Source organism: Amaranthus tricolor, chromosome 15 (assembly GCF_026212465.1).
Source record: "Amaranthus tricolor cultivar Red isolate AtriRed21 chromosome 15, ASM2621246v1, whole genome shotgun sequence".
Classification (NCBI taxonomy): Eukaryota; Viridiplantae; Streptophyta; class Magnoliopsida; order Caryophyllales; family Amaranthaceae; genus Amaranthus; species Amaranthus tricolor.
Genome location: NC_080061.1, coordinates 4107197 through 4133160, shown reverse-complemented (window position 1 = coordinate 4133160; position 25964 = coordinate 4107197). Strand labels below are relative to the sequence as shown.

General features: G+C 30.3%; 2 protein-coding genes across 16 annotated transcripts; one reads left to right on the top strand and one right to left on the bottom strand.

The window, feature by feature from the left end:
• The first annotated feature begins 1005 nt into the window (after window positions 1-1005).
• Window positions 1006-7590, top strand: LOC130800766 (ferredoxin C 2, chloroplastic). 2 transcript variants are annotated; one of them, XR_009039490.1, is made up of 7 exons: window positions 1006-1451; window positions 1574-1637; window positions 2060-2148; window positions 5197-5265; window positions 5886-5930; window positions 6263-6361; window positions 7264-7590. XR_009039490.1 is itself a non-coding variant. In XM_057664402.1 (6 exons), exons 1-6 carry the CDS (start codon window positions 1230-1232, stop codon window positions 6305-6307), a joined length of 534 nt encoding a protein of 177 aa, XP_057520385.1. In that variant the 5' UTR covers window positions 1006-1229; the 3' UTR covers window positions 6308-6611. The 2 variants fall into 2 exon arrangements, 1 of the variants encoding a protein (XP_057520385.1); XM_057664402.1 differs by lacking the exon at window positions 7264-7590 and having other exon boundaries at window positions 6263-6611.
• A 75-nt stretch (window positions 7591-7665) lies between these two features.
• LOC130800768 (protein LOL1) lies at window positions 7666-24483 on the bottom strand. 14 transcript variants are annotated; one of them, XM_057664406.1, is made up of 8 exons: window positions 24087-24483; window positions 23307-23489; window positions 22282-22395; window positions 15977-16162; window positions 14952-15065; window positions 13332-13445; window positions 10046-10219; window positions 7666-8244 (listed from the first exon to the last, which is right to left on the bottom strand). In XM_057664406.1, exons 4-7 carry the CDS (start codon window positions 16035-16037, stop codon window positions 10050-10052), a joined length of 459 nt encoding a protein of 152 aa, XP_057520389.1. In that variant the 5' UTR covers window positions 16038-16162; window positions 22282-22395; window positions 23307-23489; window positions 24087-24483; the 3' UTR covers window positions 7666-8244; window positions 10046-10049. The 14 variants fall into 14 exon arrangements, with proteins under 14 accessions (XP_057520389.1, XP_057520398.1, XP_057520397.1 ...); XM_057664404.1 differs by having other exon boundaries at window positions 7667-8244; window positions 15977-16159; XM_057664410.1 differs by having other exon boundaries at window positions 7667-8244; window positions 15977-16159; window positions 23307-23492; window positions 23896-24321.
• Between the last annotated feature and the right edge of the window lie 1481 nt (window positions 24484-25964).

Here is a 25964-nt window from a genome sequence, read left to right as displayed (position 1 = left end):
CTTTCGGACTTTGATCATAACCGATATAAGCATGACATACTAGGTGTGATGATAATTAATGAATGTATCGCATTCACTAACTACGGCCCATTGATTTGGCACTTAGTTTTCCTTCATGATACAACCCTAAAAGAAATTGATTCTAGTATGTAACTGCGATCATTGTCTTCTAGTCATTTGACGATGTTTAAGAACGTGTCGCAATTACTAATTGTCACTATTCTTATAAAAGTCTTTAACATGAGAAAATATTATGATTGGTTCACACTTTTTAGCGTGGACTAAGTTTGTACTGAGCTAAGCTTACCCATTTTATTTTGCAAAAAAACCTAAAACTTTCCAATAATTTTTTTTTGAGTTAACTTTTCGATAATTCATATATAGTCAACTTATTGGTCATTATCTTTTTGACATATTTTTCTCAAATAAACAACCAAAAATCAATAAATAATTTTACAAACATCCTTGTTAACAACAACTTTATATAATCGACTTTAAAACTAAAAAATGTCAATACTGTAAATACAATAAATTATACAATTGAAGTTCGAACAAGTTAATAAATAATTACAAAACAATCCTTTTAGTTAAATAAACAACCTCACTCACTATACATAGAAACGCTACATAGACACAGTTTCAAAAGTATTAACCTTGACTCTTAGAGTTTAAAAATCACAAATTCTTGTAAGAGACGGTCTATTTGAGAGACCATCTATAATTTGGCCGGCCCATTATATATTTTTTATAATATTATAAGTAAGCATTTAGAATGATGTAAGTAGACATTTAAGATATTTAATTAGGCATGAAGATACACCAAATAAGCAGTTAAAGATAATATAAGTAGACATTAAGAATACGTTAAATAAGTATTAATCTTTTAATGAATTAGAATTGAGATACGTTTCTTAAAAAGACAATCTCTTAAGAGACTAACTATTTAAAAATAGATGAATTCAGAAACTTAAATTAAAACCACATGGAGTCCATACCGCTGAGAGTCAAAAAGCCATGCTCATTTCTAATGACAACTGTCAACCGTCAACCGTGAATTTCATATCTAAACTTGCAAAACGAAGGATGAAAAATAAAATAAGTACTGGTAAAGGAGAAGAAAAGCCAAGTAGGACAGAGGATGTGTGATTGTAATCTTAGCGCTATCTCACATAATACACACAAACTTGTCAAGAACAGTTCTACTAATCTACTATACTCTAGATAGAATAATGGAAGTTCAAGCTCTGCTTCCCACTTTCCGGCCCCTCCTACACCGGAAACCGCTTTTCTACCGGAAAATCTCTGGTTGTAGAAGGATTAAAACGACGTCGGAGCTTCAAACTCCGCGGCAATTTAACGGTAGCAGTTCAACCACTGCGTCAGTTCCGAGTCACAAGGTTATTGTCCATGACCGCCAGCGCGGGTTGACTCACGAGTTCTTCGTTCCCGAGGTAACTTGGTTCACTGAATCAGATTTTCATCTGAAAGTTGAAACTTTTTTGTTCGAATTTTGGTGATTTTTTTTTGTTCGAATTTAATTCTGTTATATAACTGGAGAATTTTTGTTTGACAGGATGAATATATATTGTATTCTGCTGAGGATCAGAACATTAAGCTTCCTTTCGCTTGCAGGCACGGTAGTCATCTTTCTATTTTCCTTTTGTTCTTAATCTCACTGAATTTGGTGATATTTTCTTAGTATAATTATGTTTTTGTACTGTTCATCCAATTTATGTTCTAGCTATTTCAATTAAGAAACCTAAAATTAATGATAATGTGATTAGTATCCATGATTATGAGTTCCTATTGTGTAAATTCAATTTCCTGTTCGGTAAATTCAATTTCCAGTTCATGGAATGTAATTTTACATTGCTTAACCTTTTGATAGGCGCATATATGTCTGGTAAGTGCTGAACTTTTCATACTGTTACTTTCTCTTGTCTATATTTGGGCTGCTTGTGGAGCTATCATGTACTTCTAGAATTCTTCTTTGCTCGCAATCCTGGCAAATCACCCGTGCTATTGATAAGAACACTCATAAGAAATTATTCTGTTACAGGTTGTTGTACTAGTTGCGCTGTTCGAATCAAATCTGGACAACTTCGTCAACCTGAGGCGCTCGGAATATCTGCTGAATTAAAATCTCAGGTGAATACAATGATTTGAATCCATGTATCATGCTAAAAATAGCTTGAAGCTTTAACATGAATGCTTACTTTAAAACTGCTAGACACTATTACCTTTAACTAGAGGTGTGCAAAATGGCTGCGACCAAATCTTTGACATGTAACTCAAATTAACCGAAAAGTAATTCAAGGTACTCGACCTGAAGTTCAATCGAACTGAATGGTGGCCCAAAGGATGGGTAACCGAATTGAAGGAACAAATTATTGGACAACTAACGCCAAAATAGTAACCCAATCCATCATCATAATCGAATTTGACCGACCCAAAGTAAGATTGAACTATTGAATAAGTGACCTGAATTCCAACCAACCGGATGGTAGATTGTCATGGGAAAACTGAAAATTGAAACACGACCCGCTCTTTAACTTGCTTAAATTTGACCTAAACCAATTGCAAATTCAATGATTGAACTTAAGACCTAAGAATAACCGGCTAAGTGTTAACATACCCATATTTGACCTTAATAGAACACTTTGAGACTTATATTTAGACCTGTCGTCGAGTGTTGATCAACCAATGTTTTGACCTAAATCGAAATATAATTTTAATCAATGTTATCATGTATGAAGATGTGTATTACTACTACTTTTAAATGTTTACTTAATAACATGTTATTAGACAAATAACTTATCCTTTTGAAATAGTGTGTTATTTGTTTTTTTCACTTCAAAAAAGCTAATAACATATTATTTCAAAATAATGTGCAACCATATTGGATATGACTTTTGATCATGGAATAAAAATAAGACCGTGCCATTAGTAAGGATGACTTTCTAATCAATTTTGAGCTTATCGTTTAGCAAAAGCCCTTATCATGGAGTAATGACCATTATAAGACATATGCTGTTATTGTAACATATTAGACAATATAATCCCTTTCTAATATGTATAAATTAAAGCTCTATTATAAACTTCAATTTAAATATATGCTCCATAAAACATGAATTACTATGATAAAACATTTTTTTAAGTTAATAATTCACGTTGTGATGTGCTTAAAACGAGTCATAACATTGTGAGTTGTCGTGCCATTGAAGTTGCTACGACAACAACAATCTTTAGCTTGTGATCCAATTTGAAAGTTAGATCAGATGTGTTCAAACATGAAAGTTTAAACTATGCTGAATCAAGTACGAAAGTAAATGTATGGGCAAAATCGAATCAAATTGGTTCTGAATCATATTTTTGTATAAAAAATACGATTATACGACTAAACACCCATTTTTGTTAAATCGAACCTATTTTTGGCCTTGTGCGAGTACAAGCCGAACCCGACTACAAACTGATCTTAAGCTCAACCAAACCTAGCTTTAGCCTGAGATTTAATCGAGTTAACCAACAATTGAAACATGGAGCCAAATCCTACTTGACATGATCTTTGATCAAACCAAACCTGACATGTATCTCACAAGTTTGTTAAAAGACCACAAGTTGCAATGCTGTAACAATATTGGACTTTGACTTGAATCAACTCTAACTTAGACATGAAGTTTTACCCATCTGAGCCTTGAAACTAAATTACTACCAGCTTGAGCTTGCGAATTAACCAAATGCCCACCTCTACTTTTAATGCTGCTAGAATGTTGAAATTGAACTTTGAATATTGGTTTTTAGCTACCTCTTGTTTTTATAAAGAATTGAACTGGTATTTGTCTCATTAACTTTTAGTGTCTTTGATGACCGTTTTGCCCATATTAGCAATTACCATACACTTCAACCCAAAATCCTTGGTTGAACCCCTTTATGAGTTACTTCTTTCTTTCTCAAACATCACGATGAATTACACAACTAACCAAAACAGACTATGATAAGTCACATCACATTTTTATCTCTCTTTCAGACTTCATGATTAATCTTCTTTAGTTCTGAGCTCAATTCATGGCATTTGGTATTGAATTTATTATTATCAGCCTTTCAAACACCTTTAACCAGATAGTTCATTGAAGTGCACAATTTGTGTCTGAACCTCAATCACGATCGAAAGCACGCTTTGCTCTATTGAATTAACAGAGTAGTATATGTAAGAACAACGAAATATCAAAGAGAAGAACTCTGCAGTTAAAGGAAAACAATCAAGTGGGATACATAAAAAGTAGTTGACCCAAAACATTAATTGGTAGTAAACCAATACAATTTCATCAAGTTGGACAGTTAAATCTAAAAAACTACAGAAGGAAGTTTTTTCCAATAGGCAATAAGCATTATGGAAGGTAGTAAAAACTTGAAACCCAAATATCTTTGAAGTTATGACATGTGGTAGGGGATCTAAATGGGTGGAAGTTTTGTGGCTGATGAACTCATGCAAATGAGGTATTATATTAATGAGGTATTATATTTTTGGTAGAAACCCTTGACAGGGTGTGGCTTTATGTAAAGATATAAAATTTTGACTGATAATAAGCCATGAATTCCCGAGAAGATTCTCCTTTAATATTCATATTTACTGCTTTCAGTTTTTCTGATGCATTGAGAAAGCAGGATCAACGCTTCATATAGTAAATTGTGTAGTTTGGGCACTATGAAATCTGCTAAATAGCCTATTGCTGAACTGCTTCAGAAAAATCAAAATATGAGAACAGCCTTGTGTGCGATCCCAACTCCTTTTTTTTAGAGTTACGTTGAATTTATATTTGTGCTCCTATTGTAACTTGTATAAGTTGTACACTCTTTTTAGATTGAAGGAATTGGAAGGAAAGGAAAGGGAGGGATACAATTTCCTTTGTTTGGATAATAAATTTGTAGGGAAGGGACTTGGAAGAAAGATATTTGAAGGGAGTAGTTCCCTTGATTTTGTTGATGACCAAAAGTGGAGTAGTTTGGAAGGAAAATGGTTTTTCTTTCCCTCTCCCTTCTTTTCCCTATTAAACAAACAAGGGAAGTTTTCTTACTATCCGCCCCCTCTTCCTTTTACTTCTTTTCTTTTCTTTTTTCTCCCAAATTCCTATCCAAACATAGTGTTAGTCTTTGAACTTACAGAATGATGTGTTGCTTTGCCTTCTTTTGTTTCAGGGATATGCACTTCTTTGTGTGGGCTTCCCATCAACTGATCTTGAAGTAGAAACACAGGATGAGGATGAGGTAAGCAACATTTATTCCTGAAGGCTTTATTTCCGCTGCCTTTTTTACCTTGAAATCTTATCTATAACAAGTGTTAATGGTATATGTTATCTGTGTACTTGTCTCAACTTTGGCTAAACTCATTGTACAATCCATTTGATGATGCCGAGATAATTATAATTTTAATTGGTAATGAGATGAAAAAGAGAAAAGACAAGAATATGTGATTTGATCAACTTGACTAGGTTCACGGTTGGGGAGACAGGGAGCTTTTCTTAAAAATAGAGTATTCTGGTGTGAAGAAACAAGGAATTGCTGGCCTGTCTCCGATAAAATTTTATAAGAAATCAAGAAACCTGATAAACCTCAAATGGCTCAAAGGTCCATTAATTATTCTCAAGATAACTGTTGATAGCCTTCAATAACCGAGAAAACTTTGTGGAACAACACTTGTAATTTAGAGGTTACTGATGCTGCTTTAAATTTTTCTTGTTAGTGAGCTTGTATAACTTCGTTTCTTCAAATATTTCTAAGGCCCTCTTAACGTCACTGTTAGCTTTACTTGTCTGTCCCCTTGCATATCTACTTTTGAAACAATGGTAAATAATTTCCCTGACCGAAAAGACACTTGATGCTCACAGGTTTACTGGCTTCAGTTTGGAAGATATTTCGCTCGTGGTCCAATTGTAAGCTGTCTTATAAACTCTTATGATTCACATTGCCATATACTTGGAGTCTATGTTACTTGGACTCAGGTACCGATGTTGGATACTAGTACGTGTCCAAGTGTGGGATACGTCTAAATATTCAATTTTACACCTAAAATGAAGTGTCTAAGTGTCATACCAATGTCCGAGCATCAAGGATCGGACACGGGTACGTGAAGCAAAATGAAGAGTCCGAGTAACATAACTTGGGGTGTAGTGGGGTTAAAAGAAAGTAGTAGAGGTAGTCAAAAGGTTAGAAAATTTTTAAATCTCCTTTAGTTAGTCTAAATATTGCTTTTCATGATGTGCAGGAAAGGGATGATTACGCATTAGAGCTAGCCATGGCTGACGAATGAACAAAATTGGTTGCCAACAATCCATGAAGTACGGCCTCACTGACCAGTTTTCAGGTGTGTGATACTTTCAGACCCAGCAGTTCAACGTACTCAAATGAATGCCTATTGCCATTGTACTTGTAGAAATATGTAATGATCTCACAAATAGATATAACTGCAGTTTTTGAAAGAGAATTAATATTTAGGCGTTCTTTTTCCGCTGATTATCCTGATGTAATCCAAGTAGCCGTCAAATTGCATTTCGTGCTACCTGTGCAATAACAACTTATATAGTTGATCATAAGAAAACCCTTGCCTATGTTCTTTTCTTGTCTGTCTAAGAACCAACTCAACCAAACGTTTAAGGTGATGGTTGAGACCCAGGATATGTTATATACTCTAGATGTTTGGATACAATACATACCTTCCTCATACCTGGCTCTAAATATTCCATTTTAGATGAGGGATAGTTGAGATTCGAACTCGTGATTTCTTATCACACTAACTCTGATACTATATCAAGGAACCAACTCAATAAAAGTTTAAGCTATGGTTGAGGCCCCAAAATATGTTATATACTCTAGCATTGTCTTCAATTATTGGTGCATTAGGACTTTTTCTAACACCCGTTATACCTTCTCAAACATGAGAACAGCCATGAGGTATTCGCGTGTTTTGTAATCAACATGTTCACAGTTGAAAGTTGAAACTTAAAGCCAGTGTAACATCTATCAATCTCAAAGAAGATTATGTAAATTTTTGTGCAAATGTCTGTCCTGAAATGGACATATTCCTATTGAATTATTGAAGCAGCATTGTTTGATAATTGACCAAACAACAGGTGTAGGCTATTCTCAAATCTACTGTAAGATATGAAGAATATATTCTTGTCAAATGAAACAAATTTTTTTTACCATTGTCCTTATTGAGATGATGGTATCTAGAAAGGACTTTTTATGCTATCTTTTCTTGTGTAGGTTGATAGAGCCTAGAGGCTAGAGAAGGACCTTACAAGAATTTGTCCTGATTCTTCCCAGATGACTCTGTTCTTGTTGGTAAAAATGACATACCTTGGCTGTAATCTACAAGTTTCTTTCATCTACTCCTTACCTTAATTATTTTTGTCTCTAATGTCTTTCTTTTGCCCCTCTATATGAGTTGAAGGGTAAAGCTATCAGTAGATATTAATCTTTCCTTAATTTTTTTTGGCTGTGAAGTGATTTTTTTTTGTTTTTCTAACTTGTTTGAACCGATTGAATTCACTTTATCTTAATTTTGTTCAATCAAATTTGAACTTCATTTTTTCTAATTACATTTATTTTCATTAAGCTGGAGTGTTATTTTAAATTGAATTGTGATAAAATTTTTAAAACTTGGATTATTCTCAGTAGCCGGTTAAATTCTAAATTACAGTATCCGGTTAAAAAATATATAAAAGTTGAATTATTTACAAATAATTAATAGTGGAGATTTTTTTACAGCAGATGGACAAAGACAGTAGGTTAAATTAATTTTGACAATTTTTCCTAAAATTTATATATCTGAAAAAAGTTTTAAATTACGAAAAAAAACTATGTTAAGTTTTTATAAGATGGTTGATGGAGAAGATGTATCAACAACAAAAAAAAAATTCACACAACAAACTCATCAAGATTCAAGAGTGAAGCTTTTTCATACAAACTACGACGTTTCTACCTATTTTACTCTGCTATTATACAAAATATTTATCACCATAACCATTTGGCGGAATTCAATACCTATTTCAGAAGATCGCTTATTTTATTGGAAAAAGCTTGAGTGAATGAAAAAAAAAGCTCTATATACGAAAAAAGTTTAATGCCAATCTCCTTTGGTTAAAGATTGTAATTTTCCGGATAATTCAGTAATTTTTTTAATTTATTTTCCCATTGATTGCTTCAAGCATTATTGAATTTCTGGTCTGGCATACTTGCTGAGGCCTGCAAAAATATTTTTGCCATTGTTAAAACTTAAAATAAATCCATACTTCTATATCTTATCGACAATTTCTAAGTTGTAATTCATAGAATTGTAACAAAAAATAATTTTCTTTTTTTTTTTTGTTATTTGGTCGTTTGAGTTTGACAAGAGAATTAAAATGTAAAATTTGTGCGGAAAAGTATTGATCATCCCTTTACAAATATTTTTGAAATTCAAACTAACCAATTAAACACCTTTTAAATCCTTAATTAATTCTAGGGATATACAAATGATATTATACAATTCTAAGTAGACAAAATTCTATAAAATGTCATATTTGGGAATAATGATTTTATTTGGAAATGATGATTTCATCTGAAAATTTGAAATTGACTTAAATTTATTGTTTGACAAATTAAAAATTTTCAAATTTGAATTTGAATTTGAATTAAATTCCACCATTGTTTTTAAAAAGTTGAGAATTTAAAAATGACTACCAAAACCTTGTCATTCTCAAATTCTTCATTTATGATATCATAATTGAAATCCATAATTTGAAATGAAATATTTATTTACAGACATTACATAAAAGAATTTAAAGAAAAAATCATGGTTATTATTTATTAATACTCCATTCGTTTTCTAATGTTATTTCCATTTAGAATATCAAGAGCAATTAAGGAGAACATAACGATAAGAGATGATATTTCGTAGATAAAAAAGAGTAAATGAGTTTTAATAATAAGAGAGAGGTTATAATGACGGATATAATGACGGGAGAAATACCAATAATATGAAAGAAAATCAAACAACTTTTAAGGGTTAAATATGTAAATGTGTAGTACCATTTGTGTAAAATGCTTTTGACGTTATGGGGAGCATGGTGAGAAAAAGTACAAATAGAGCAAATAGTTGGAGAAATTCATAGATTTATCATGTTGACATTGTTGATTGAACTAATTGAGATTTAAACAAAGAAATTAACAAAGTGTATAATACTTATCATAATATGATGACATCATGACATAATCTTGACACAAATTAAAAATACACTTTTTTCACCTAAAATTCACAGAAATTCACTTTTATTTTCATATTATTTAGATAAGATTGAAACAAACATCAAATTGATGACTTGAGTTCACATGTCTTATGTTTTAAGTATAAATCTAAAAAGTTGATTTGACTATTGCTTTAGATGATGACAATGTATTTGATGTATTTGTGTTACCTTAATTCAATTACTTCAATAATCCAAAATATTTAAAAATGCAAAAAATAAAAAAAAATAAAAACAATAAAGACAAAATAAGAAATGTTGATAAATAAGTTGGATATATATATAGATGTATTTATTAATTAATTATTAATCTCTTTGGGTCACTTTGTTCTATATACACACTAAATGAATTTAACAAAATTATATTTTTATGGTTCGATATATTTTAACTTATATAAATCCATAAAAAATCGTGTTAAATTTCTTTTTTAGAACATATCAAATGTAAGTATGTAATCAACAAAATGAAACATGAGAGTAATAAATATATAGAATACTTTGAATTATTAAAAAAATATCTTAATTTTAATTTTGAATATTTCTTTATCCTTTTAACAAAATTTGTCTCTTAAAATTTTTAGAATTTTTCATTAAAAAACTACTATTCTTCTTAAGTAAAATGTTTGAAAACAAATTTAATCTAGGACAACCTTTAACATACACCAAAGGAAAAATCCAAATTTATTAAATACATTTTAGTTTATTATATACAAATTACAATGATGCATAAGTTAAATTTCAAAAATAAAAAATGTTTTTACCTCATTAATTTCCTTTAATTTCTTTTCCTTTAAAATCCAATGATTGAAAGTTATATAAATTTACCCCAATTGAAGTGACAAAATTGCAGACCGCACATTTAACAGATCGTGCTCCATATTGGTACATCAACAACATTCTGCAATTCCCGCAACTCACATGTGCCACTTGATTTGCTAACCATGACAAAAAATTTAAAAAAAAAAAGGTACAAAATAGCAATTATATTAATATTAGAATGTATATACATTTAGTTACTATAAATAAATATAATAAATAAATATACAATTACTTTTATTTCCATCATGAAGCAAACTCTAGCCCCCCAATGTCCAATTTTTCGATCATAAAATTATCGTACATCATATTTAATTATACCCTTATTTCATGGAGTATAATAATTAAACAACACAATTAAGCTATTTCATAGATGAAATTTTGGTTTAAATTTTTAGTTTGATGAAGTTATAGTATATTTATAATTTTAATACACTTTTCTTAAGAGCGAATATGGAGTGGGCCAAATACTCATTCTGCACATGTACAATTTTAATTTGGTTATCATTTTTCAGTGATGTATGTTGCACAATTTAATATTAATAATAATAGTGTTTTTTATTAAATGACCTGAGTAATAACCTAGGCAGGTCCAAACCTAGATTCTTTTCTAACTATTTTAAAAATTGAATTCTAATTGTAGTAAATACTCCCTCTGTTCCACTTATTGTGTATCAATTGTCATTTTGGTCCGTCCACTTATTTTGCATCATTTCTATTTGTAGACAATCAGTGTCGATTCTGGGATTGTATGGGCCCTAGCCAAACTGAAAGAAGTGGGTCCCTCTCTATGGAGGGTTGATTCTGAATTTAAAACGGGTGTTTTAAAAAATAACAAAGATGGATCCTGTATATTATAATTAGCATTAGAAATGTAGACGTATCATATAATTCTTAAATGATAAAAAACTACTCATAAACTGCAAATTTTTAAGTGTATACTTCTATTAACTAACATTTTTTAATTTTAGGCCCTTTCTACCTCTGGACCGTAGGCAAATGCATATCTTGCCCTGTGATACACGGATAGGGATGCAGGCTGGGCGGGTCTAATAGGAGACCCGCCCCATCCTCGCCCAGATGGGGCGGAGATGTGTCCCGGTTTGATGGGTCATGGGGCGGGTACGAGTATAAAATTCATACCCACCGCGGGGATGGGGATGGGGATGGGTTTTAGGTGATACCCGCTCCATCCCCGCCCCGCCTCAAGATATGTACAAATTTTAGAAAACCCTAAATTTATTTTCAAAATTTTTTTTTTCAAATTTTGGAAAACCCCGGTGTATTTGAGACTTTAGATGTGTGTTTGTTTGAGACTTTGGAGTTTGGATATGTATTATGGGTTTTAAGGCCCAAATGATTGAATATAAATATGTGGCACATATGCACATATGGGTATTAAGCGGGGATTTGACGGGTGGTGGGGCGGAAAAAATAAGTATTAGACGGGGATGGATACCCAGATGGGTGGTGGGGCGGGTATGATTTTAGGTACAAACCCATCGGGGAGGGGACGGGGAAAAAATTATACCCGCCGCGGGGATGGGGACGGGGATGGGTATTGCATTAACAGATGGGGATGGGGATGGGAATTCCAATCCCCGCCCCGCCCCGTTTGCATCCGTATACACGGACACGGCACTCAACAGGCGTGTCGCGTGTCGGACACGGACACGCGAAAATCTGTGTCCGACACGCCAAATGAAGTGTCCAATATTTTAATATTTTTCCGGACACGGCAAGGACACGGAAGGGACACGGCAAGGGACACGGCAAAAGTCAAAGACACGTTTTTAAAAAAAAATAAATAAATAAAAATAAAAAAATTGAATTTCAGAATAGTCATTCACTAATACACGAATTCCCTTTCACTCTCAATTCCCTCTCTTGCTCTCCTCTCACTCCTCTCAACTCTCTTTCACTCTAATCCTAAAAACTCTACAGAACTCTTCCTCCACCTCCACTGTCGCCACCGGCTGCTCCTCCTGTCCTCCATCAGACCATCACAGACGAACACTGCCGCACTCTCTTTTGATTTTATTTAAGGTATTTTCACTCTTTATCCTAAATCCTAATATTAATCTTGTTCTAATCTTTAATCTTAGTATTAATTTTAAATTCTTAATCTTAATTTCTAGTGAATTCAAATTTGTTAATGTTGAAATTGGGTTTAAAAAACCTGGAATTGGGTTTAAAAAACCTGAAATTGGGTTTAAAAATTCTATTTGTGAATTCAAATTGTTTCTAAGCTATTGCGAATTTGAACCAACATTTGAAAATGTTGAAATTTTAGTAATAATTTTGTTAGAATGTTGTTTCTTGATTTTTTTTTGTTTATGTTGTTTGAGTGATTGAAAATTTGTTAATGTTAAATTGTTAATGTGTTTGTAATTTGAATTTTGAAAAGTTGAAATGCTGTTCTTGATTTTTTTTGTATATCCTCTTTGAATATTTGTTAATTGTTATTGTTAATGTTAAATTGTTAATGTGTTTGTAATTTGAATTTTGAAAAGTTGAAATGTTGTTCTTGATTTTTTTGTATATCCTCTTTGAATATTTGTTAATTGTTATTTGTTAATGTTAAATTGTTAATGTGTTTGTAATTTGAATTTTGACTTTGGAAATCTAGAAGATTCTATTTGTCTTGGCATGGCGGATCTTTCTCTTGATGAGCCCGAGTTGAAAACTACTTTTGTAGTAGTGAAGGATGATGATGGATGTCATATGTATAATGTGTGATCATCAAACTTAAATTTACCTATTTATTTGGTTTTCTTTGATTTGGTTTGTATGACTATTTTTAAATACTCATGTTGTTTATTTGGTACTTATTTGCATTTTATATAAGTTTTATGTTTTTAAAGTGTTTATTTACAAATATCAAATGAAAGATTATAAAATTATCTTTAATTTGATATATTTATTATATTACCATATTCGTGTCCCCGTGTCCGCCATTTTTAAGTTGGCGTTTTCCCGTACCCGTGTTGTGTCCGTGTCCGTTTTAGTGCAACCTAAATCTTGCCTATGGTCAGGAACAACCCTGTAGACAATGGCCCACTACTTTCTTTTAATCTCATCTATACATTTTAACTCTGTTAATTTCATCCATACAAATTCATTTTCTATAATTCTTTAATTATTACCAATATCTGTTTTTTCTTAAATAATATTTTTAATTTTTTGATGCAAAATTAAAAGAACATAGTAGTATAGGGAATTAAAATTTACCTTCTAAAGCAAGATTAATAGTATGACAACAAGAGCATTGTACACTAGTTGCTCCTCGGATGTACATTAAGAGTGTGTGGCAACCTGCACAAACTAGTTGGGCCATCTCCGTCCCTATTTTAACATTTAATTCACCCTTTATTATTAATACTCCAATATTATGTATCTTATATATAGCTAATATTATATATATATATATATATATATATATATATATATATATATATATATATATATATATATATATATATATTCACATCATCAATTCTATAGGAAATCTAATTTTTATTAGCTCTAATAATAATAACATTATTATTGTATATAAAATACAAAAAGACAGCCATGCTGGATTAACATGGGAATATGGAATAGTAACGTCAAACTTCCTTTTCTTCTTTTTGCAACATCTAAATAGTGGTCAATGAGAAATGGGCAGCTCCAACAGAGACCAAACAAGGATTAGTAACTTATTGAGCCAAATAGCTATCCCATTACTGGTTGGCAAAGATTGGTCATAACCCGTAAAAATCAATAAAAAAGTATATGACTTATAAATTACTTTAACTATATAATTGAGTCATAATTATTAATTTACTGTCAACATAATAAAATCGCCTAAAACTATTTTAATGATATTAATATATAATAATCACCCAAGACTTGAAATCTCGACTTCACTTTTGACGATTAATAGGTTTGATTTCTAAAAAATCGAAAAATATAGTGAATAAAGATTCGATTATCGAAAAGAAGGGGCTCAATGTAACAAACATATAATTTGTGAAGTATGTTATTATGATTAAGTTGTTATGATCGAAATAACAATTTTATGTTAAGAGAAAACTGAAGGACACCGACTTATAACTGCCAAATATATATACTTGGATGAATCGTTCAGTTTTTGGAAGGGAAGGGTCACACTTGGTCCTTTGCTTCACCCTTGGCAGTTGGTCCACAAGCACTAGGCTTTATTTATTTTCATTTATTTATTTTGACATTTCTGTGAAAGGTTTGTACTTTATAATATGGTTGTATTCATGTTATGAGTTATGACATATTTTTGCTTCTATAGCCATCTGACCCCACTAATTATGCATCATAATTTGAATGAAATTTTTTACATGTATTTTAAAATAATACAAAATAAATAAAATAATAAAATAATACAAGCAGTTTAAAATTACTCCAATGTATGTATTATACACTAGACACTAGTACATGAGTATTGCATATTGCATCTTTATCTAATGAGTACTCCATATTTTACTTGATTTTAATTTCAATATGCTAATATTGAAAATCATCACCACAATTATTTTTTGTGTTTGTGTTTAATAATAGTCATCAACATAAAAATATACTCTCTCTAATTCAGCACTAACGTCTCATTTGCTTTTTAGATATTATTCATCTCTTACTCTAATTTGTATTTTATTATTAATCTACAAGTTAAAACATAGTTATATGGGATCTTGTTTGATTCGTCTCAATGTAAAGATTATTCATATTAACTTTTCATAATTTTTAATAATGCATAATTAGAGATATTAAAGATTGAATAAGTGCATAAAGTAAATAAAACGTTAGTGCCAAGTATTATTTAGAAAATATAAAAATTACCTGGGGGTGGAACAGCAGTAACAGCATTACATACAGCACAACATACAGAAGTTGCTCCAGCTGGATAAAGTAGAAGATTTCTACACCCTGAACATACTAATTGACTCTGTGTTCCTGCATCAATACTCAATATTAACTCCATATTAATTAATTTCTTATTTTTAGAGATACATAATTAATTTTTGAATTAACAGTATTTATTATTTAATAGAGATAATAAAGACCCCTTAATTTATAAAATTAGTCAATGAAGCCTTTATATTTTTCTACCCTTTGTTAACTGTCGCTTTTAAGTAATTACTGCAAGAATTAGAATTACATGATTTTGATACCAGATCAAACAATTTCTTCAACAACATTGGGATTACCCCATTGTCATTGTGCAAAAAAAAAATTCGAATATATATAATTTTATCCTTACAATAGCGATAAATATATAAAGTTCCTCATGATATTTTCCGATAGTTTGTAAATTTCTAGTAAGTTGGTTATTTGATATGGTAAGACGATCAAACATCAGTAAAGGTCATTAGTTTAAATCTATTTACTTTTCACAATTTTATTTCAAGTGAAAAATTTAGTGCCTGAACTAGAATGAATGTGTTGCATTCACAATACGCACTTCTAGCTAGGACTTTATAATTTTTAATCAATGGTATTTCGAAAACTACATCTTTTATAAAGTAGCGTACATGCGGCCCTCCTATATATAGTGCCGTTTTTGACAATTTTTGGCCTAGACGAAATAGAAAAGAGACTCTTGTATAGGTGAAGTTTCATTTTTTTTCTCTAACTATGCACCATATAATTTTTTTTTCATCACATTAATGTTAAATAAATATATAAATTTAAGATCATATAACAATAAGATACTTATTTACAAATTAATTTTTAATAATAAAGATTAATTCAATTTGAGCCCCTTTATAAATTAGAGTCCCCTTAAAACTACCCCTATATAGATGAATGCCTAAGGAGATCCCAACACAAATTTCACAGAATTATATAAAGTAAAAGAAAAATACCATTAGCTGGTGGGGTGAAAGGTACTGGAGGAGTAGGATATGGGGCAAGAGGAACTGGCATCCTTTAATCTTCTTCCTTTTTCCACTCCTTCACACAAACAAAAAAACCCACTTTTCTTTGCACCTTGATTTCCTTAAGCAACTTCAATTTCAGTCAAAACAAGTTCTTAATCACATAATTACCTGCTTTTGTTCATAAAAAAGAAAAGTTCAAGGCCTAAATTGATGAGAAAAAAGCTCACTCAATTAGCTTTTAGCTTTTAAGAGCATTTCCAAACCACAAAAACAGTAAAAGATGAAAGCAAATGTAGGGAACTAAGGATTATAGTTTGGTACATTACATAATTGCATACTTTTCACCAAACAACAAACTATCAATCAAATAAAGAAATGACAGCTTTTGAGAATTGGATTTTGTCTTGATTGAGCTGTATACCGGTCTTTTCGTTTAAACTCGGATTTAATTTTTCAGCCCACCCCTTCCCTCAGTACTAAAAATGTTCGTTTTTGAAAATTGGGTTTTATCTCGATTGACCTATGTACCGGTCTTTTGATTTAAACCTTTCCCATTCCCTTAGTTTAGTCCTACCTTTCCCTCGGCGTATTTGTACGCAAAAAATGGCAGCTTTTGTGTAGTAAAATGCCTTAGCTTGGAAAAATAATGTAAGGTGATTGGTGGGTTTGGAAAAAGCAAAGGTTTTTATTGATTGGTAATTAAAATGATGAAAAATATAATATTTTTTTCATAAAAATTACTTCATGTGGAAAATATGAACATACCCATCAATTGATGAAGAGTGTCATAAAGAATGAAGACCAGAATTAGGAGTTGTGGCAGTGAGAATTGATTTGTTAGAGTTGGTGTGGGGTAAAAGTAGAACAGAGATGAAGTTATGGGGGAAGAGGGAGACAGGTAGTGGGAAGATATAATTGGGCTTGTTGAGTCGGACTTTGAGAGGGAGGAGAGAAGAAAGAGGTGAATGAAAGACACAACGCAAAATGAGGCAGAGGATCATCTTATGAAGTATTTAAGACAATGCCTATTTTGTTTACTAGTTAGGCAACTGTCTAAATTATTTTGCCTATGGATGTCTTAGAAAGAAAGAGATTAATTGAAAGGCTAGTGATTTGATTTTTTGGTATTAAATTGGAAATCAAAGTATAGTTAAATTTTGAGGTGATTAAATATCAGTTTTAAATTTAAAAGACTAAAGTCGACTATATGAAGTAATAGACCAGTTTTAAAAGAGGGATATGAAAAATATAAATCGAAAATAAGATTGTGTTGTGATTGTCTTTTGAATCGAGGTGAATAACTACATGATTTAGTTTGTGTATGAAGTTTGAGGTCATCAAGAGAAGTTGAAGAAGTTGTATGCTCAAACAAGCAGTAGGATGTTCAACTATCAATCAAGACAAAAACAGATAGAAAACTCAAGGAGGTTCAATGCTCGAACAAGTAGAGGAGTGCTCGCTCATATGAGCACCTAGGTTTTGGGCTTTGTTTCGTGTTCTAGTAGCTTCGACCTTTAATGTTCAACGAGCACGTGGGGTGCTCATTCAAACACTAAGCCCAATCAAAAAATTTTGATCTTTGTGGGATGATATACTATCTTAAATTGATCTTTTCTTTTAGATATATTCTTTTTAATTCTATACTATTTTATCTTGTTGGGTAAGTTTAGAGATTAGCCAAGTTGAAATTTTACAAGAAACCTTAACTGTTTTCACATAAACGTAAATATATCTTTTTTTTTTGTTATGAATTCTTAATGAAGAACTCTAAGTTTCAATTTATAATCAATAAAAGAATAGCCATAAGGAGAACATAATCCAAATTGAGTGAACCTAATAAATACTAAAAGTTTTTATAAATTTGTAACAGATAACAAATAAGGTGAAACTATAATCTAAAAAACGTTAATATATATCATTACTTCTTACTAATAATCTCTTGATAATAAAAACAAATTTTCCTTTTGAAAAAAAATAACATTACTAGACTTAACTCTTAATATACATATTTCTTTATTCCTGCAAATAAGGCACCATATAAATCACAAATATGAGAATTTTTTATAAGGTATATATTGCAAATTTATTGGAATAGAAAGTATATTAAAGCAAAGGGACCACTTTCTACATCAGTGCAAAGCAGTACAAGATTATTATAGTGTGTCAATGTTATTTGGTCCACTTCCTCTCCTCTACAACTATACTTGTAAACTTGTAACAATAATAATACTTCTAATAATATGTCTAAAAAAGTATCTAATGTAAATGCTATAAAGTTTTAATTATTATATTTTAGTATAAATATTTACATTTAACTTAATGTGAGTAATTACTTTAGATTAAATTATTTATTTATTTTTTTAATTTTACAACTGTATAAAATAAAAAATTACAAAAATATTACAAGAGTTAATTTACGCACCATTCTTTTTGATAATTGATACAAACACTTTATTAAAAACACTCTTTTGTTTTTAAATTTTGTTATTGTTATTGGATAAATAACTTTCATATAATTAAACAATTCAATTAAATTATAAAAACATTTTTAGAGACAGTTAATGGGTCTTCATTCAGACTATTGACTAGTCATCGTTTTCCACGTCCCCATAGTTTGTATAACTGCCCTCCTACTCATTCTATCATCCTTAAAAGGCTACACAATTATTCACCGCCTATATTTGACAAATAAATCTCTTTATTTCATTATTTTTTATATTCGGACTGACTTTAGTATGTATTGGAGAGACATAGGCTTTCCATTGTAATTGCATGACAACCATCTCCCTCAACAGCCTAGAATTAAGGGACATTGCACCCAAAAGTATCTTCTCATCTAATATTTATTATTCCCTTTTAAGATATATCATCTCTATCCTTCCTACTTCAATATGAAAAGTTTCCATTAGAAACAGTTATACTTTAACAATTTTTAATTGTATGCAAATGAAGAGAAAAATAAAATACAATTGATTAATTGGAAAAAGTAGTGTTGGGGAGTATGCGCTTGTGCAAGAGGAGAAGAGAGATGGTTGTCTCATTGTCAATTTAAAAATATGGCCGGTAAAAGTAATTAATGAAAATTTTCAAAATAAAAAAATATGGTAAATTTAATACAGTAAGTTTTGTATGAGATCGTTTCACCGTGAGATGAGTCCATACAAGCATCCTAGTAATAAAAACACATTAAAAAACAATGAATTTTAATTGCATAGGGCAACAATTTTTTTAAAGAGTTTAAACAAACCCAATGAGACTGTCTCATGGTTAGACGGTCTCAATAAAAAATTAGTAAATTTAATATATATATATATATATATATATATATATATATATATATATATATATATATATATATATATATATATATATATATGCGGGGCATAAAAATAAGGAGCACAAATGAAACAGTCGTATTATTAGGAGATTTCATTAGTCGTTTTTAGCACCTAATTTTTCTTATATATTTGTTCGTTACTAATTATAATTTAATTAGTGATGGTAGTAATTTGAAAAATCTCTACGATGATTAGAAACTTGTTAATTCGTAACATGATTATGAATCGTGACAAGTAACATGAACTTTGGAGGTTAAACTTAAAGTTGAGCAACTACCCATAACAGTTCGAAAAAAAAATTTAATTTATTACCCAAGCATATTATGTAACCATGATGGGAGTAAATTAAATATTTCACACATATACAAGTGATTTTTAAACATGAAGTACAAGTTACATAACTTGTTACATGTACAACAATTTTTACCCAAACCTTAAACTATCTTAGATAAACCTTTCTTACACCATATTAGACCAAATTGGGAACATAAATCACCTCAAACCAGCCCCAAAACAGCAGCCCGTAGCTGTCATACTAGCCCTCTTTTAGCCCCAAAACTCACTTGCACACTCCACCAAACTCTCTACCCAAAGCCCCTATTGTTCTTACCCAAAAACACCATCATAACAAGCATGCAAACATAATAAAGCAATACATATTTGCTGTCCATATTTTCAGCTCCATCAACCTTCTTTCACTCTTCATTTTACTTCTTATTTCATTCATAAGCAAAGTTGAAGTTCAATCTTACAATTCCTAGCAAAAACACCTTATTTTCTCATCAAATCTTCTTCAAAAAACCCATCTAAAACTTCTGAAAATTTATGTTTATAAACTCAAATCTCCCATAAAAATAATCTTCATCTTAAGAGCTTTCCATAGACACCAAACTTGAAGAAATCCACCAAATATAGAGTAAGTTATGTTCATTTCTTTATTCCACTAGTTTTGTTAAAACTTGTTCATGTAAAAAATTTTTTTTACATGAATCTTTCTATAAACTAAGATCATTATAAAATGAGTATTTTATCTCTAAACTAAGAAAAATCATCACTTATAAATCTATAAAAATCGGCCACAATAGAAAGTAAGAAGATGTTTTTCCACAAACATATAAATTTTGTTACTTAAAGGATTCAAGTAAAATTATGGGACTTAATTAAGTATGTTGCTCAACATAATAAGCATACTCCAAATATGTTAAAATCATCACAAGTATTAGTTTGACAACTCTAACTAGGGAAGTTAAGTGCATGTTAGAAATCCAAAATTATTATTGATTTTTGGATGAATGCAATAAGTTTAGTTGAAGAGTTGGAGTTGAGACTTGAAGGGCAAGGACCCGAAGTTAGAACCACATCTAAGAACGCGTAGGAGCTTACGTGGGAGCTTACGGAATAATTATATAGGCTTGGAGTCGAGGTATGTCACATGGGGTGATTTTTAAAGGATTTAAGAACAAGTTGGGAAAGTTTGTGTATAAACTTTTTTTTTAAAAAAAAAAAATAAAATTCCCAAAAAGAAGTTTCTAAATCTTGAAAAATGATGTCAAAATGATAAATTTGAGTATGAAATAATTTATTACATGTATTATTATTGTGGGCATCATGCATGTTGATTTTATAAATTATTGTATGTTTAAAGGCATGTTTAACACTACTTTGTGAAAGTTATTGTGATGGAAATGATTATATGAATTTGAAAATATTTGAAATTCCTTTTCTTCTTTTTGCAACATCTAAATAGTGGTCAATGAGAAATGGGCAGCTCCAACAGAGACCAAACAAGGATTAGTAACTTATTGAGCCAAATAGCTATCCCATTACTGGTTGGCAAAGATTGGTCATAACCCGTAAAAATCAATAAAAAAGTATATGACTTATAAATTACTTTAACTATATAATTGAGTCATAATTATTAATTTACTGTCAACATAATAAAATCGCCTAAAACTATTTTAATGATATTAATATATAATAATCACCCAAGACTTGAAATCTCGACTTCACTTTTGACGATTAATAGGTTTGATTTCTAAAAAATCGAAAAATATAGTGAATAAAGATTCGATTATCGAAAAGAAGGGGCTCAATGTAACAAACATATAATTTGTGAAGTATGTTATTATGATTAAGTTGTTATGATCGAAATAACAATTTTATGTTAAGAGAAAACTGAAGGACACCGACTTATAACTGCCAAATATATATACTTGGATGAATCGTTCAGTTTTTGGAAGGGAAGGGTCACACTTGGTCCTTTGCTTCACCCTTGGCAGTTGGTCCACAAGCACTAGGCTTTATTTATTTTCATTTATTTATTTTGACATTTCTGTGAAAGGTTTGTACTTTATAATATGGTTGTATTCATGTTATGAGTTATGACATATTTTTGCTTCTATAGCCATCTGACCCCACTAATTATGCATCATAATTTGAATGAAATTTTTTACATGTATTTTAAAATAATACAAAATAAATAAAATAATAAAATAATACAAGCAGTTTAAAATTACTCCAATGTATGTATTATACACTAGACACTAGTACATGAGTATTGCATATTGCATCTTTATCTAATGAGTACTCCATATTTTACTTGATTTTAATTTCAATATGCTAATATTGAAAATCATCACCACAATTATTTTTTGTGTTTGTGTTTAATAATAGTCATCAACATAAAAATATACTCTCTCTAATTCAGCACTAACGTCTCATTTGCTTTTTAGATATTATTCATCTCTTACTCTAATTTGTATTTTATTATTAATCTACAAGTTAAAACATAGTTATATGGGATCTTGTTTGATTCGTCTCAATGTAAAGATTATTCATATTAACTTTTCATAATTTTTAATAATGCATAATTAGAGATATTAAAGATTGAATAAGTGCATAAAGTAAATAAAACGTTAGTGCCAAGTATTATTTAGAAAATATAAAAATTACCTGGGGGTGGAACAGCAGTAACAGCATTACATACAGCACAACATACAGAAGTTGCTCCAGCTGGATAAAGTAGAAGATTTCTACACCCTGAACATACTAATTGACTCTGTGTTCCTGCATCAATACTCAATATTAACTCCATATTAATTAATTTCTTATTTTTAGAGATACATAATTAATTTTTGAATTAACAGTATTTATTATTTAATAGAGATAATAAAGACCCCTTAATTTATAAAATTAGTCAATGAAGCCTTTATATTTTTCTACCCTTTGTTAACTGTCGCTTTTAAGTAATTACTGCAAGAATTAGAATTACATGATTTTGATACCAGATCAAACAATTTCTTCAACAACATTGGGATTACCCCATTGTCATTGTGCAAAAAAAAAATTCGAATATATATAATTTTATCCTTACAATAGCGATAAATATATAAAGTTCCTCATGATATTTTCCGATAGTTTGTAAATTTCTAGTAAGTTGGTTATTTGATATGGTAAGACGATCAAACATCAGTAAAGGTCATTAGTTTAAATCTATTTACTTTTCACAATTTTATTTCAAGTGAAAAATTTAGTGCCTGAACTAGAATGAATGTGTTGCATTCACAATACGCACTTCTAGCTAGGACTTTATAATTTTTAATCAATGGTATTTCGAAAACTACATCTTTTATAAAGTAGCGTACATGCGGCCCTCCTATATATAGTGCCGTTTTTGACAATTTTTGGCCTAGACGAAATAGAAAAGAGACTCTTGTATAGGTGAAGTTTCATTTTTTTTCTCTAACTATGCACCATATAATTTTTTTTTCATCACATTAATGTTAAATAAATATATAAATTTAAGATCATATAACAATAAGATACTTATTTACAAATTAATTTTTAATAATAAAGATTAATTCAATTTGAGCCCCTTTATAAATTAGAGTCCCCTTAAAACTACCCCTATATAGATGAATGCCTAAGGAGATCCCAACACAAATTTCACAGAATTATATAAAGTAAAAGAAAAATACCATTAGCTGGTGGGGTGAAAGGTACTGGAGGAGTAGGATATGGGGCAAGAGGAACTGGCATCCTTTAATCTTCTTCCTTTTTCCACTCCTTCACACAAACAAAAAAACCCACTTTTCTTTGCACCTTGATTTCCTTAAGCAACTTCAATTTCAGTCAAAACAAGTTCTTAATCACATAATTACCTGCTTTTGTTCATAAAAAAGAAAAGTTCAAGGCCTAAATTGATGAGAAAAAAGCTCACTCAATTAGCTTTTAGCTTTTAAGAGCATTTCCAAACCACAAAAACAGTAAAAGATGAAAGCAAATGTAGGGAACTAAGGATTATAGTTTGGTACATTACATAATTGCATACTTTTCACCAAACAACAAACTATCAATCAAATAAAGAAATGACAGCTTTTGAGAATTGGATTTTGTCTTGATTGAGCTGTATACCGGTCTTTTCGTTTAAACTCGGATTTAATTTTTCAGCCCACCCCTTCCCTCAGTACTAAAAATGTTCGTTTTTGAAAATTGGGTTTTATCTCGATTGACCTATGTACCGGTCTTTTGATTTAAACCTTTCCCATTCCCTTAGTTTAGTCCTACCTTTCCCTCGGCGTATTTGTACGCAAAAAATGGCAGCTTTTGTGTAGTAAAATGCCTTAGCTTGGAAAAATAATGTAAGGTGATTGGTGGGTTTGGAAAAAGCAAAGGTTTTTATTGATTGGTAATTAAAATGATGAAAAATATAATATTTTTTTCATAAAAATTACTTCATGTGGAAAATATGAACATACCCATCAATTGATGAAGAGTGTCATAAAGAATGAAGACCAGAATTAGGAGTTGTGGCAGTGAGAATTGATTTGTTAGAGTTGGTGTGGGGTAAAAGTAGAACAGAGATGAAGTTATGGGGGAAGAGGGAGACAGGTAGTGGGAAGATATAATTGGGCTTGTTGAGTCGGACTTTGAGAGGGAGGAGAGAAGAAAGAGGTGAATGAAAGACACAACGCAAAATGAGGCAGAGGATCATCTTATGAAGTATTTAAGACAATGCCTATTTTGTTTACTAGTTAGGCAACTGTCTAAATTATTTTGCCTATGGATGTCTTAGAAAGAAAGAGATTAATTGAAAGGCTAGTGATTTGATTTTTTGGTATTAAATTGGAAATCAAAGTATAGTTAAATTTTGAGGTGATTAAATATCAGTTTTAAATTTAAAAGACTAAAGTCGACTATATGAAGTAATAGACCAGTTTTAAAAGAGGGATATGAAAAATATAAATCGAAAATAAGATTGTGTTGTGATTGTCTTTTGAATCGAGGTGAATAACTACATGATTTAGTTTGTGTATGAAGTTTGAGGTCATCAAGAGAAGTTGAAGAAGTTGTATGCTCAAACAAGCAGTAGGATGTTCAACTATCAATCAAGACAAAAACAGATAGAAAACTCAAGGAGGTTCAATGCTCGAACAAGTAGAGGAGTGCTCGCTCATATGAGCACCTAGGTTTTGGGCTTTGTTTCGTGTTCTAGTAGCTTCGACCTTTAATGTTCAACGAGCACGTGGGGTGCTCATTCAAACACTAAGCCCAATCAAAAAATTTTGATCTTTGTGGGATGATATACTATCTTAAATTGATCTTTTCTTTTAGATATATTCTTTTTAATTCTATACTATTTTATCTTGTTGGGTAAGTTTAGAGATTAGCCAAGTTGAAATTTTACAAGAAACCTTAACTGTTTTCACATAAACGTAAATATATCTTTTTTTTTTGTTATGAATTCTTAATGAAGAACTCTAAGTTTCAATTTATAATCAATAAAAGAATAGCCATAAGGAGAACATAATCCAAATTGAGTGAACCTAATAAATACTAAAAGTTTTTATAAATTTGTAACAGATAACAAATAAGGTGAAACTATAATCTAAAAAACGTTAATATATATCATTACTTCTTACTAATAATCTCTTGATAATAAAAACAAATTTTCCTTTTGAAAAAAAATAACATTACTAGACTTAACTCTTAATATACATATTTCTTTATTCCTGCAAATAAGGCACCATATAAATCACAAATATGAGAATTTTTTATAAGGTATATATTGCAAATTTATTGGAATAGAAAGTATATTAAAGCAAAGGGACCACTTTCTACATCAGTGCAAAGCAGTACAAGATTATTATAGTGTGTCAATGTTATTTGGTCCACTTCCTCTCCTCTACAACTATACTTGTAAACTTGTAACAATAATAATACTTCTAATAATATGTCTAAAAAAGTATCTAATGTAAATGCTATAAAGTTTTAATTATTATATTTTAGTATAAATATTTACATTTAACTTAATGTGAGTAATTACTTTAGATTAAATTATTTATTTATTTTTTTAATTTTACAACTGTATAAAATAAAAAATTACAAAAATATTACAAGAGTTAATTTACGCACCATTCTTTTTGATAATTGATACAAACACTTTATTAAAAACACTCTTTTGTTTTTAAATTTTGTTATTGTTATTGGATAAATAACTTTCATATAATTAAACAATTCAATTAAATTATAAAAACATTTTTAGAGACAGTTAATGGGTCTTCATTCAGACTATTGACTAGTCATCGTTTTCCACGTCCCCATAGTTTGTATAACTGCCCTCCTACTCATTCTAT

Coding starts and splice junctions, on each gene's coding strand:
- LOC130800766 (XM_057664402.1), top strand. CDS start 1,230: ATGGAAGTTCAAGCTCTGCTTCCCACTTTCCGGCCCCTCCTACACCGG. Junction 2,149..5,196: donor CTGCTGAATTAAAATCTCAG/GTGAATACAATG, acceptor CTTTTGTTTCAG/GGATATGCACTTCTTTGTGT. Junction 5,266..5,885: donor AAACACAGGATGAGGATGAG/GTAAGCAACATT, acceptor TGATGCTCACAG/GTTTACTGGCTTCAGTTTGG.
- LOC130800768 (XM_057664406.1), bottom strand. CDS start 16,037: ATGCCAGTTCCTCTTGCCCCATATCCTACTCCTCCAGTACCTTTCACC. Junction 15,066..15,976: donor TTTCACCCCACCAGCTAATG/GTATTTTTCTTT, acceptor GTATTGATGCAG/GAACACAGAGTCAATTAGTA. Junction 10,220..13,331: donor TATTAATCTTGCTTTAGAAG/GTAAATTTTAAT, acceptor TGTCATGGTTAG/CAAATCAAGTGGCACATGTG.